The 14789-nt window shown below is 43.1% G+C and overlaps 1 protein-coding gene across 13 annotated transcripts in view; it reads left to right on the top strand.

Annotated features, from left to right (window-relative positions):
• The window catches only part of LOC117547272 (calcium/calmodulin-dependent protein kinase type II delta chain), a 115318-nt gene that overhangs the window by 54585 nt on the left and 45944 nt on the right, over positions 1 to 14789 (top strand). For 8 of the 13 annotated variants that reach the window (XM_034217868.1, XM_034217865.1, XM_034217864.1 and 5 more), the window contains exon 6: positions 3447 to 3519. The exons of the other annotated variants lie outside the window; for them this stretch is intronic. In XM_034217868.1, the coding sequence (XP_034073759.1) occupies positions 3447 to 3519 (73 nt within the window). The remainder of the gene's footprint in view (positions 1 to 3446; positions 3520 to 14789) is intronic. 13 annotated transcript variants of the gene reach the window in all.

The following is a 14789-nucleotide window of genomic DNA, read 5'->3' as shown; positions in this document are numbered from 1 at the left end:
AACCCACCCCCTCCCCCAGTTACCCTCACACACCTAAAATCCATCCGCTGCAGGGCATTGTGGGCAGGTTGGCTGGAGAGGAGGCGGTATGCCAGGGCACGAAGTGCATGTAACATCTGTCAAACGCCATGCTCTGACACAACCACTGAGAGGCTCCACCTGAGGGGGGGGGAGACACAAACACCTGTGGGTGACAAACACCTGTGACAATTTGCATTCCAAATTTGGACTTTAGATTTGTCTAGTTCTGCAGGTTTTATTATATAAAATCTGTAGTGTGTTTCAACATCAAACCCTCCACTGTCAGTTAGCTCCACAACCTATGTAATAAACATCAACTATAAAATTGGATATTTAACAGAGGATGTAGCTCACCCTAGGGCAGTGGTTCTCAAAGTCTCTGTCATTCCCCACTTTGAACAGATGGGCCTTTTCAAGCCCCACCTGTCCCTCATCGCTCCAATAAAATGGTCGGCCAAACTTTTTTGTCAAATTGTCAAATGTATCGTTCAATAACAATATAAAAATATATCTATAACAAATAACAGTTCAGAAATAGAGAAAATAAAAGTGCAATGGTGTCAATCCTTGCCTGAAATAGGCTGAGTTCCAAAAATATAGAAAAAGGGCCTACTTTGCAATTGTGTTATATTGATAACATTTGAAAATGTTAAGCTTGGTCTACCATTGGGTAGGCCAAGCTTAAAATTGTCAAATGTATTCAAATAACTTCAAGTTCTTATAACAAATAACATCAGTCAATAATAACAACCGCCGTTAGGGACATTATTCAGAAATACCGTTCACATAGTCCAGGGGCGGATCTAGAAAAATATTCATGGGGTGGCAAGAGGGTGGCAGGAGATTTTGAGGGGTGGCATCCCCTGGCAGAAGTATATGCTGATTTAATCATACATAACACTTGACATGGAAACATTACTCGTGGATGGGGCTACAGAGCTACTAGAAAGACAGTCGAACCCGGTGCATTCCTCCGTCTGAATGTGGAGCACTTTTGATAAATGTTTAGACAAATTCCTCGTGTTACCGCCCTTACATGCTAAACTCTTATTGCACTTTTGGCAACGGGCATTGTCCACATCGAGACGGGTAAAGTTTAACCACACCTCAGAGCGCGTTCTCTCCGCCATCTCCTCCGCGTGTGTGTGTGTGTGTTGCATGCATGTAGCAGAGTGTGTGTGTAAACTGCTCCGCCCCCTCGCAAGCAGGCGGGGGAGAGAGATCTCTCGTCTGGATTGGAAAGATCGAAAATACTAAAAATATAATCATACACATTTGGCAGTCTTTTTGCATATTAGAAACGGAGTTGGCGACACTAAAACTGCAATATAATGTTTGTGTAGCAATAATACAGATGACATATTTTTACATTTCTCCAGTACCGATAAAAAGACCGATAATGTTGGAGCTTAACGGTACCACGGTCTTTAATAATTCAGCCCCGGGGCCCGTTTAATACCGGGGCTCGGTACCCATCCCTAGTTATAAGACTCGCGGCTTGTGCTGCATTCATTCGCACTCGGATATTAGAGATGTTCTCTCATAAATGTCCGATGAGCCACAACTTTTCTTTCAAAACAAAGCTGCCAGCTGGGGTGGCAAGGCTATTTTTAGGGTGGCAGTTGCCACCCCGGTAGATCCGCCCCGGCCCCACATGTGAAACACTCTCACACAACATACTGAAATCGCATGTGTGTATGAGTGTTTCGTGAGTGTGAGCAGGTTTGGGAGGCGTGTGGCGTAGTGGGTTGTCCGTAGGTGTTCGGATCAGGGGGTCACAGGTTCAAACCCCACTGCAGTCAGCATGTCGTTGTGTCCCTGAGACACTTCACCCCAAATTGCTCCTGTGGGGATTGCCCACAGTATTGAGTATGTAAGTCGCTTTGGATAAAAGCGTCTAACAAGTAACATGTAATGTTCGGATTGGCCATCTGGAGATTCGGGACTTTTCTCGGTGGTGGGCCGCTGCCGTTGGTGGGCCGCTGCCGTTGGTGGGCCGCTGCCGTTGGTGGGCCGCTGACGTTGGTGGGCCGCTGCCGTTGGTGGGCCACTGGCTTCGGTAGGCCGCTGCCTTCGGTGGGCCGCTGGCTCTGGCATAGGTGAGCAGTGGACTTTCACAGCACCGCTGCGCCAGTAACGGCCCGTCCACACGGCAGCGTGCGTTGAAACTTCAACGCCGCTTCCCATTCACTTTGAATGGGGTGACGTCAGGCTTTGCCAAACTGCATTGTGGTTCCGTGGCGTCGCTTTGCCTCCGTTGCTCGCTTCGAAAGTTGAGAAAATGTCAACTTTTCAAGCTTCGACGGAAGCGTCAGCCAATCAAATCATATGCCAGTACAAGCTCTAGCCAATCAAACTGCGTGCTTGTGTGTCCGGGGCGGGAGATTAATGTGATTGGTTGTTGGTCGTGCTCCAGATACCCCCACCGGCAAGCTTCAACGCACGCTGCCCTGTGGACGCTGCATAATGCATCCCCTGCCGTTGCGAGGCTCCGGCACTGTGAAAGTCCACCGCTGTTGCGAGCCTCCGGCTGTAACAGTCCACTACCGCCCGCAAGGTCCCAGGTTTGATTCCGGCCTGAGGTCCAAAACATTTATAAAAAACATTTAAAAAGTATCTCCCGTTCATCGCGTCCATTCGCGACTCACATATGACATCTCTGCGCCCCACACTTTGAGAAATGCTGCCCTAGGGCAATTTGAGAGGAATAAGAATTATCCTTGTCAATTTTGAAATTGTGATTCAAATAAGTCTAACTTTCTTATAGTATTAATAGTCCCCATTGGATCACTTTAGTAGTGATTATTATATCAAGCATTATAAAAAAACATACATAGCTTAGTTATCATGGAGCTATAAAGAAACAAATATTTGTGTGCACAAATAACTAATATGTATTTGTTTCCTGGTACGAGTGAACTGAACACAATGGCATCAAACTAGTTTCAGTCATTTCCAATTTGTTGTTTTGACAGAATAAGGGAGAAACACCAACAAACTCTTCAAAACGTTTGGCTTCAAAGCAAGAACACGTAACAGAGTCCCCATGTCCTCCTCCCCCGTCTCTCAGGCTCAGCCTCCAGTCGGCCGGGGGCTAACCACACTTCTGCTCTGAGACTCAGGGAGACTTGGCCGTGTTGTCCCAGCAGCAGACTGTGACCACGTTCCAGCTGTGTTTTTATTTCTTGGTCATCATAGCAAACATCAATTGGAGACCTTGGCAACACATACAAAAAAAATTCAGAAACTTTGAGTAAATGGTCCAATTAGCTAAATTGTCCCTCAGTATGGCTGCTGGGTGGGTACGTTAACACACTGCTCCACAGTGTCATGCTAACATGGCCAGGGGCCCTGAGTGTCAGAGCCCCTCACCACAGACAGGGAGGGAGCTGTCACTAACCCTGCCCCCTGCTGTCTGCATGCAGTCATTGCATTCAGCAGATCCTAGAGGCTGTGCTCCACTGCCACCAGACGGGCGTGGTCCACCGTGACCTCAAGGTAAGTGAACTCACCATGAAGACCAATCAAAGCATTCTATCCTGCAGCCTCACACTCCAACACCTTGTATTCTTCCATCCATGTTGATTCCTCCTCTCACATTACCTCTGCACTACTTCCAGGATCACGTTTCTATTTACAGTAATATCAACTCCCCTCTCACACTGAGCAGGCTGTAGAATAGTTAATGGCCTGAGAATGAGGCTGGCAGTCCTCCAGGCACTCTGCAGCTGTAAACAGCCGAGCAGTGTAACAGCCACTCTGTATCTGGAGGAGATCTGCCATGTGCTGTGGAGTGCTCAATGTTCTTTATAATGACTTCAAGTAAAAGGACAATTATTTAAATTAAGCTCTATTTTTTTATGAGAATATAATCCTAATCAAATGCAAGATGTTTGTATAAAATATGACAAAAAAGCATTTCAATCAGGAGAGACGTAATGTATGGAATACATGTTTATTATCGGTCACATTATATAAATGAAACATAATGATGACAGTTTATAACAAGGGAATGAAATGGTGTTTGGCGATTAGGCCCAGGTTTTGTAGGATATCATTCGGGAAGGGAAAGAACCGTTTCCGATGAACCCCCAAAAGAAGTGAAGTATGAAGTACTGAACGTGAAGAAATATTACCTTGTGGGATGCAGTGGAAATCTATGGATGAAATGAGAGGTTAATACATGTGGGGATTTAGACGTACTGATGCCTCCCAGGCATCCTTCCTGGACGTACAGGGCATCCTGGACGTACAGGGCATCCTGGACGTACAGGGTGTCCCGGACATACAGGGCTTCCCGTTGTGCAGGAATATCATTCGGGAAGGGAGAACCGATCCGATGAATCCCCAAAAGAATGAAATATAAAGAAATGAGATGTACTGGGTTTCTTACCTTACGAGCTAGCTGCGGTGGTTTATGGATATAATTAGAGAATTATACGGGGACAGAGAAGACATGTTATTGACTAGCGTAGGACTAAGAGTGGGATAATGCATGGGTGGACTCGTCCTGGCTCACGCGAGCCTCAGATCCTTCCGGTCAAACATGAGAATAAAATGCGTGGATGTCACATCCTGTCTCACAAGCCTGGGACCCTTCCGGTCAAACATGATAAAATGCGTGGATGTCACATCCTGGCTCACAAACCTGGGACCCTTCCGGTCAAACATGAAAATAAAATGCGTGGATGTCACGTCCTGGCTCACTCGAGCCGGAGACCCTTTGGTCAGAACACGTGGAACGTGACTTGAAATAACCATGTAACACGACAGGACCTGTAGTGTAAACGTGCCCTTGATCTTAGATGATGATGCAATAGAATCCAGATAGAAACATGACGATGATATGTGAGCTGATATGTTAATGACACTACCACCAGTTATATGCATGATTACCAAAGTTTTTTTTAATTCATTTTTTTATTTTTTTTATATAATATCATATGCATTTTGTATCTATTTATTAATAAATAAAAAATAAAATAAGAATGTGTTTGAAGCCCTAAGGGGATATGGTTCTAAGAGCACGGGATCCGGGTGAGTAGATGAGACGCTGCTAAGCGAGTGATGTTAGGGGGTGGAGGGGTGAATGATCAGAAGAATCTCCCGCCATGTGGTTTCTGAAGCAGGGCGGGGATTTTAGGCCGGCTGCGCCTGGGACATACGGACCTCGGATGAGCATCGTTGCAGGCGCTGCAGATATGGAGGAAATAGCAGTTTGGGTAAGTGCAGACATTTTGGTTGAAGTTACTGCATATCTGCTTGTCTTGCCAGCGCTGCCCCTGACTGCCTTGTCTATTATCTGAAGTCTGAAAAGTGGGGGGGGGGGGGCTCTGCATGCGGAGAGAGGCACTGAAGGGCAGAATTGGGCGAGGTGGCCCTGAGCACCGCAGCTGTTGCACGACATGACTTGGTGGCCGCCTGTGGACATGACGAGCAGCTCCGTGTCCAGTATGGACCAGTCCAGGCGGATGTTGGAGTGTGCAATGTGAAGCGCTGCTTTACATGAGAAGCTCTTGTGGTAGGAGTAAAATACGTTTTTCCCGTATTTCAGAAAAAGGTCGCCGATCAGAGCAAGATATGCATCTAGCTCTTGCCTTCTTTCCGGGTAGACGGAGCATATGACGTCACGGTAGATGCCGAAAGCAACCAGGAAATACCCTATGGAGAGGTCTCTGTTGAGACGGGGGTCTGCTGCCTTGAATACGGCGGTGATGCTTCCCCCTGTGGCGATGGATTTGTCGCACTCCGGGGACGGCAGGATGAGGCTAACTAGGTTAATGTCCTTCCCGTCGAGTATTTTTGCCCGAAGCCGGGGGGAAATATTCGCCGTTTGGGGAATGTAAGACCTACCGGAAAGAGTGACTGGGAGGGCGGAAGCCAGGGAATGAGGGGAGGCTACACTGTGAGGGAATGTAGGGGCTTGGACCGGCATTAACCCCGGCGGCGCCATGGCAGGAAGCGCAGCCCTGTGAGTTGATGAAGTGGAGGCTCTGGCTGCTGCCCTTTCCATAGACTGAAGGCGAGCGTCGATTTGTTGCATGGATTTGGCCAGGGATTGCAGGGTGTTGGCCAAGCTGGTATCTATGGGCCCAGGCCGGTTTAAGGTGCTTCCGGGCTGGTCAGCGATGGGGCGAGCCTGGGAGGAAGTTATTTTTTTTGGACGGATGAGCTCCTGGGGGGGGGCGACTTCCTTGTCCTCTTACCCCCGCGGCCGCGCCCCGGTCTGTCGGAGGGGCCGGCTGGAGCTGCTGGCGTGAGCTGGGGAACGGCGCCTGCTACTTGGTCTGAGAGCTTGCGAAACTGGGAGAGAGTAAGACCTGGGGCTAGGGAAATGCCCTTCTGCTGCAGTTGAAGAGTGAGGAGATCTGCCTCTGCTGTATGTGAGCTGCTGCGGGAACCCGCACGGGTGCTCGAGCTCCGGTAGCTTGAGGAAGGGGAAGCTGCCTCGGGCGGAGCGTCAGGGCTGGGATTGAGATCCTCCTGGAAAAGTTCGTCCTCGGAATCGTCCGAATTGGACATCTTTGAGGTTAGATTTATCGTACGCGGAGGTTTGTTTGCACTACCGTTGCGCGTTGGCACCGGAAAGACAGCTGATATAAAAGGGGAGAGCATATACAGAGGGATTAACAGGTGTGATAATTAGGCTTGTGAATGGAGGGAAGTGATAGGTTGGCTAAGGAGTGGCGCTCCCTGTCATCTAGTGAAGGGAGCGAGTATTGCCATGACGTGCAATACGGAGTGATAGGTCTTCCTGTCTGAACTTGCGCTGAGCTTCATTTGTCGTGCATCTATGCTTTGATGATCAGTTAAAAAATGCACATAAAAGGGATTTCGAAAATAATTATGGTCAGTCTTCTTGGCAATAACAGATTAATTTGTCAAATTATTATCAGATTATTTGAAGAGAATCACCAACGGTTTTTACTTGGATTGTTTGTCAGTTCATATTGGGTGATATAAAGAGACACACTTACTGTTGATGATGGGATGTCATCTGACTGAATGAGCTATTCGGTGTAGTTTTCCCTTATTTACTCAGGCCTTGTTTTAAGCAATGCAAAAATAAAACAGAAGTTTTCAGGGCCAGTTGTTCTCGTCTTGTTGAGTATGAGCACATGCATGTTCTATGCGGCGTGACATCACATCATATTTCTCATTATTTCCTGTCACACAGGTTAAATAAAGGCTGCCAATTGTCTACCATGTAGTGTGTTATAACAACATGGAGAACAATCACCAACCAGCATCCTGACTCAGTTGGTCAGATCTTCCTCTCTTGCTTAGTTCTCTGCTTCTATGTTCTGTGATGATGACCTGAAGAATCTCAAATCTGTAAATATGGCCCAGAAAAAGAAAATGAATTATCTTTTTAGAGAATCATGTATCTCAATATAGGATGCCTGCTTTCTAGTAAATTAAAACTTAAACTTAGTCAAATGAAGATGTACTGCTAATAAAACTGCTCATAATATAGATCATCTATAGGGTCATGTTCACTTACTGAATTTGACAGTTAAATGTATTTAATTGAGGTTAAAAGTCTGGTCTTTGGAGGATGATGGACATTATATCCACAGTGGTCCCGTCTCTCCTGCTGCTTTTCTGACTGTAGTTTGCTCCCAAAGCTCTGATTTGATAATCAAATGAAGCGGGTGTATCTGAAGTTTTGCATTTGCTGACTGCCCTCTCTACCTGCTCTGATTGGCTGTTGCCAGGCAGCGGCTACGGCTCGCTGCAGAAACACAAAGGCAAACAAATACAAACAAAACAAATAAGCAAGCTGCAGAGCATGGGGCCACAACACTGTTGGCCACGTTGTGTATGTATTAATGGGGTGTAATTGCTCAGGATCTCACACACACACACACACACACACACACACACACACACACACACACACACACATCCGCCCAGCGATGCGTAGCTGTCTTAATCAAGTACTTGTAGAGTTTTTCTTGAATGGTCAAGACACATGTTTTATTGCATGCTGTCATCAAGTGTCATTACTCTTTTTGAGCAGAATGTCTTTTTGAGGCCTTCTTTTTCCAATAGCACGACACAGAAATGCTTCAACGTAGCTCTTCTTATCATGATGGTTAGTTGTTCATCTTGGGATCAGTATGTGTGACACCAGCCTCAATTTAAGTAACAATTTACTATCGTATTCTTAAAACACTGTTGGTGTCTGGTAGATACTAAAGAAAACAACAACACAGGTACAGATATATTATCTTTTTTTATTTCATCCATCCTTGGCAAAAACAGGCTCCTACATTACCCATAATGCAACTCATTTGCTGACAGCTCAGTCATAGGAGAAATGTAATGTAATGCAATGCAACTTTATTGTCCACCCAATTGTAAAATGTTCTTCGGCTCAGGAAAACATAAAGCAGCACAAGAACATGTAACGTATACAATCCAGGCCATCCGGACCAGATTGAACTCAAACATAACATATCTACTTAAAGGTGGGGTAGGTAATTTTGGAGAAACCAGCTCGAGTGAATATCAATCTGAACTCTCTCCTGTAAGGCGACTCGTGGTCGAATGATATGATGGTTACCACAATTATTGTCTTTGTTCAAGAATGCTTGAAGTCCTCCCTGTTCCTTGAGCTACCTGCTCACAACATCTGCTCAGCACTGAATGGCCCGGCTTGATCTTCTTTGAAAGGATTCTATTTTCTGTCACTTTTCGACAAAAGACTGAAAAAGGAATTCATACAATGTAAGATTGATGAAGACGCTGAAAAGTCTATCCATTGGAAGAACCTGAGCAAAGGAATTGAGAAACATGACAAATGCTGATGCTTGTTAACACAAGGGCTTACTTCATGGTTTGCTGAGTATAGAAATGTTGAACATTATACACAACATTATAAATGTAGCACCTGTGGAAGATTTTGGAGTGACGTGTCTCTCCAATGCCATTCGCCAAAACCTAAGGAATGGAATATCTTTTGGAAGAATGATTTTTTTCATCCAGCATAGACTCTCTGAACCTTTGCTAAATAGCTATGATGCTCCTTGTGAAACACCTTACTAAAACGCTTTCCTTTTCATTCTAAATGTTCTTACCAATCTGTAGTTTAGTGTCTGGTTTTACACCATTGTACTTTTTTAAAGTGACCTTATCTATCTCTCTTTATTTTTTGTCTGAAAGAAAATCCATGTACCATTATTTTTTGTGTTTTGAAGTTAAAACATTGGGGGAAGTTGTGTGTGTGTGGAACATTTTAGCAGCAAGTGTAGCGTGCCGAACTAACGCTGCTTTAGCTGCCAGTTATTCTATCTACATTATCAATCAATCAATGTTTATTTATATAGCCCAATATCACAAATGTTACATTTGTCTCAGTGGACTTTACAGTTTGTACAAAATATCAGTATGACAATACGACACCCTCTGTCCTTAGACCCTCACATCGTACAAGGAAAAACTTCCAGAGAAAACCCACAGTTTAAAGGGAAAAATGGGAGAAACCTCAGGGAGAGCAACAGAGGAGGGATCCCTCTCCCAGGACGGACAGACGTGCAATAGATGCCGTGTGTAAATTGAAAAGATAATACATTTGCAACATAGGTAGTCCAAATGTTTGGAAATGCATGTGTGTATAATAGGAAGATGAATCCACGAGGATATCCATCCAGGACCTATGATCCAGGACCACAGCCACGACTCAAGATCCAGGGCTCGCGATCCAGGACAGAGGAGCGCAGGATCATCCATGACTCCGGATCCCGGCGTATATAGACACCAAAAAGAAAGACATTTGGGGAAGCTGGGTTAATCGGAACATGAGAGTACACAGGTATAGACAGAGAGAAGGAAGAAGTAAGATGTCCCCCGACAAACTAAGCCTATATCAGCAAAACTAGGGGCTGGATCTAATCAGCCCTAACTATAAGCTTATCAAAAGGAAGGTCTTAAGCGCACTCTTAAAAACGGATAGGGTGTCTGCCGCCCGAACACAAACTGGAAGCTGATTCCACAAATGTGGAGCTTGATAAGAAAAGGCTCTGGCTCCCATTGTACTTTTAGAGACTCTAGGAACAACCAACAACCCTGCATTCTTGGAACGCAATGCCCTAGTAGGACAGTAGGGTATAATGAGTTCTTTAAGGTAAGATGGCGCCTGCCCATTAAGGGCTTTGTAGGCGAGAAGAAGAATTTTAAATTCTATCCTGTGTTCTATAGGGAGCCAGTGTAAGGCAGCCAGAACAGGAGTAATGTGGTCCCTTTTCCTAACTCTGGTTAGTACACGAGCTGCAGCATTTTGAATCAGCTGAAGCGACTTGACTGACTTCTTGGTACACCCTGATAATAAAGAGTTACAATAATCCAGCCTTGAAGTAACAAATGCATGGACTAGTTTCTCTGCATCGTTTTGAGGCAAGATATGCCTGATTTTTGCAATGTTACGTAGATGGAAGTAGGCGGTCCTTGAAATTGATTTTATGTGGGCGTTAAAGGATAAATCCTGATCAAATATAACACCAAGATTCCTTACAGTCTCACTGGAGGCCAAATTAATGCCATCCATAGTTAGTATATCCTTAGATAATTTGTTTCGTAGATTCTTCGGGCCAAGTACAATAACTTCAGTTTTGGTCGTGTTTAACATCAAAAAGTTTAAGGTCATCCACGTTTTTAAGTCCTTAAGGCAGTCTTGAATTTTATTTAGATGATTAATTTCATCAGGCTTGATTGATAAATATAGTTGACTATCATCCGCATAACAATGAAAGTTTACAGAATGATTCCTTATAATATTGCCTAACGGAAGCATATATAATGTGAACAAAATAGGTCCGAGCACTGAGCCCTGTGGCACTCCATGGCTAACTTTGGTTTGCGTGGAAGATTCATCATTGACACGTACAAACTGAGAGCGTTCAGATAGATAGGACCTAAACCAGCTTAAAGCAGTTCCCTGTATGCCAACTAAGTGCTCTAGTCTTTGCAATAAGATATCATGGTCGATAGTATCAAATGCAGCACTGAGATCGAGCAAAACAAGAATAGAGACACGTCCCTTGTCAGAGGCTATTAGAATGTCATTTGTGACTTTAACCAGAGCTGTCTCTGTGCTATGATGTGTTCTAAAGCCAGACTGAAAAGCTTCAAATAAATCATTGTTTTTTAAGTAATCACACAACTGTTTTGCGACCGCTTTCTCAAGAATTTGAGAGAAACGGAAGGTTAGAAATAGGTCTATAGTTGGCTAAAACCTCTTGATCGAGGTTGTGCTTTTTAAGAAGCGGTTTTATTACTGCTACTTTGAATGATTGTGGAACATAGCCTGATAATAAAGACATATTCATAATATTTAATAAATAAGTGCTAATTAATGGAAAAACTTCCTTCAACAGCTTAGTTGGAATTGGGTCTAACATGCACGTTGATGGTTTAGAAGAGAGAATCATTGAATTTAATTGTTCAAGGTTTATGGCTGAAAAGCATTCTAGTTTACTATCTAGTGTAATATTAGAACTTACGTTTCCGGGAGCTGTTGATAACACTATACTGGTCAAAGGCAAGAGGTCATTAATTTTGTTTCTAAGAGTAACAATTTTATCGTTAAAAAAGCACATAAAATCATTGCTACTGAGTGCTATGGGAATAGAAGGCTCAATCGAGCTGTGGCTTTCTGTCAGCCTGGCTACAGTGCTGAAAAGAAATCTTGCATTATTCTTATTCTCATCTATTAATGAAGAGTAGTAAGCTGCTCTCGCTTTACGCAATGCTTTCTTATATTCATTGAGAGTAATATGCCAAATTAAACGAGATTCTTCAAGTTTAGTAGAACGCCATATCCTTTCAAGTTGTCTCGACTTTTGCTTTATTTTGCGGGTTTCGGCATTATGCCATGGAGCTAATCTATGTTGTTTTATTTTCTTCTTTTTCAAAGGAGCAACAGAGTCTAATTTTATTCGCAGCGCATCTGTAGCACTATCAACAACATGATCAATTTGGGGTGGTGTACATTTTGTATAAGTTTCCTCCAGTACATGCAGACATGCTATCGAGTTAAGTATTGGTGGAATCTCTTCCTTAAATTTGGCTATAGCACTAACAGATAGGTTTCTGCTGCAGGAGCTTTTGACTAATGCTTTGTAGTCTCGTAACAGTACTTCAAAAGTTACTAAGAAATGGTCGGATAAAGCAGGATTATGCGGTTCGACTAATAGTTGCTCAATTTCAATACCATAAGTCAGAACAAGGTCGAGAGTGTGATTATAGCAGTGGGTTGGTTTATTTACACTCTGACAAAAACCAACAGAATCTAATATAGAGTTAAATGCAACAGTAAGGCTATTCTTATCATCGTCAACATGAATATTAAAGTCACCTACGATAATTACTTTATCTGTTTTAAGAACCAAAGTTGATAAAAACTCAGAGAATTCAGATAAGAATTCTGAATAAGGACCTGGTGCACGGTACACTGTAACAAATAAGATTGGCTGCAAAGTTTTCCAGGTCGGATGCGTAAGACTAAAAACGAGACTTTCAAAGGAGGTATAATTTAATTTTGGTTTAGTATTGATAAGTAAACTTGAGTCAAAGATTGCTGCAACTCCACCTCCTCGGCCCATGCCTCGGGCAATATGAGTATTGATATGGCTGGGTGGAGTGGCCTCATTTATGCTGACATATTCTTCATGTCTCAACCAAGTTTCAGTGAGACAGCATATATCAATATTATAATCTGATATTAAATCATTTACCAATATTGCTTTAGATGCTAGAGATCTTATGTTTAAGAGACCACATTTAATATTCCTGTTTTGTTGCACTGTAGTAGTTGTTACATTTACTTTGATTAGGTTATTATGTATGACACCTCTATTAGGTTTTACCTTAACTTGTCCTTGGGCAGACACACACACCGCTAATATTGGGTATTTTATTGGGTTCGGGATTCCTATGGATGACTGCCTAGGAGAGAGCGCAGAGAAGCGTGTAAGACTGCGACTCCGCCTCCTGGTCTCAACTCCAGTTTGTCATGGATTAAGTCCACAAAGCCCTGAAATGTTTGCCGAAATGAGATCGGCACCTTCCAAAGTAGGATGAATGCCGTCTCTCTTAATCAGACCAGGTTTTCCCCAGAAGGCTGTCCAATTATGAACCAAAGTGTCAAACAGAATCTAATTACCGATGTATCACACCAGCCACACGGACGGAAAATAAATCCAGATCAATCTGAACTGAACACTATAGTGGTCATACATGCAGGAACCCAGGCATGCGTGAGTGTGTTTTCTCAAAGTGAAGTGATGATATGACTCAGTAACGATGCTCGTAGGGGATCTGGCCCACACCCCGAACATCCATTAGTGAAATGCTTTCCGAGTTATATTTATATCCAACATTATGTTAGTTTGACTGGGTTTGCCTGACTGGGGTCATTAGTTAAAGGGAAAGGCTGTTGTAGGGCTTAACAGGTTTGGTGAGTTTTAAGAGAAGAACGCAATGACACATTAAATCAACTCGGCCCCGCTCACATTATTATTAGGAACTTAGAAAACACAGCCTTGATATTCTATCACAGGTGTATTACATTCGGGTTGGTGAGAGCTGTAACACAAATCAAACTGGATGGGACTTTCTAACCCCCTGTTTTTTTCCCTTCACATCTCTACTGCTGATATCTGGAAACACAAAGACAAAACCCACCGGGTCAATAATGACGGAATCAAAATGATGAATGTAAACAAGCCAACAGATAATGTAAAAACTGATAATTGGCGGTAAAACCAGGTTTTGACTTCCAAACATGTCTGGCTGACCTCAGGGTTTGTTAATACTTTGTCTGACTTATTTTCCCAGCATTGTCATTATGTTTCTGGCTCTAAACGTAATCTGCAGATCCAAAGTGTTTGTAGCGGTCGTAGGTAACATATGGTGCGGATCATTTGCATTCACAGCATAATGTTTACCCAGAATGCTCCCCCTTTCCTTTTTCCATTCTGCCTTCTCCCTTCCCTTCACCTGAACGCACCACTCAGAATTCACACATGCTCTACTAACTGCTCAACCAATCTGACAATGACTTATCATTTATTCAACTGATTTCATGTGTTGCTTCTAGAATTAAAACCTCTAACTGTTTTCCAAAAGTCTGTGTAGGCAGTGAATATAGAATTGTGTAAGCAATCATTAATTCTTGGCCTCATTAATCTACAGTTTTTTCACGAGGTCAAGTGTCTATCAAATACGTAGGAATTTACAAGAATATTAATCCAGGATGATTTTGTCATTACAAACACAGAGGAGGAATCGTTGGAATAGTGAGTGATGTCAAAGCTGAGAAATAACATGTATTTAATACTTTATGAATAGCCGAATAGCTTCATAGCTAACGGTTCACTGGTAAAAAGCTAGGATCTTCATATCAGGTATTCAGATACAAATATATCAAATATCTTAAACAAGAGCTTTAAGTTGCCTAATCTTTAAAATATATGCTGTATTTGCTAAAGGCAAATATTTAAGGGAAAACAATTGCACATCGTACGACAACATGTGCTGTACCCTTGAAACACTCTGCATGCACACACAGCTTACTTAAAGATACAAACTAAGAGGTTGAGAGAAGTTGCATATCAATAAAACTAAGCGTTCACAATTAAAAATAAACGACAAATGGAGCTACCTTTTTTTGATTGATTTGCTACTTTTATTTATGGTTATGCCACTTGTGATTTGTCTGTATGGCAGGTGATTGTGGAAAATCATCTAAATAGCCTAATCCCTAA

This window comes from Gymnodraco acuticeps, unplaced genomic scaffold (genome assembly GCF_902827175.1).
Source record: "Gymnodraco acuticeps unplaced genomic scaffold, fGymAcu1.1, whole genome shotgun sequence".
In the NCBI taxonomy this organism is placed as follows: Eukaryota; Metazoa; Chordata; class Actinopteri; order Perciformes; family Bathydraconidae; genus Gymnodraco; species Gymnodraco acuticeps.
The sequence above is the reverse complement of the archived record's forward strand: the minus strand, read 5'-3'. Positions and strand labels throughout refer to the sequence as shown.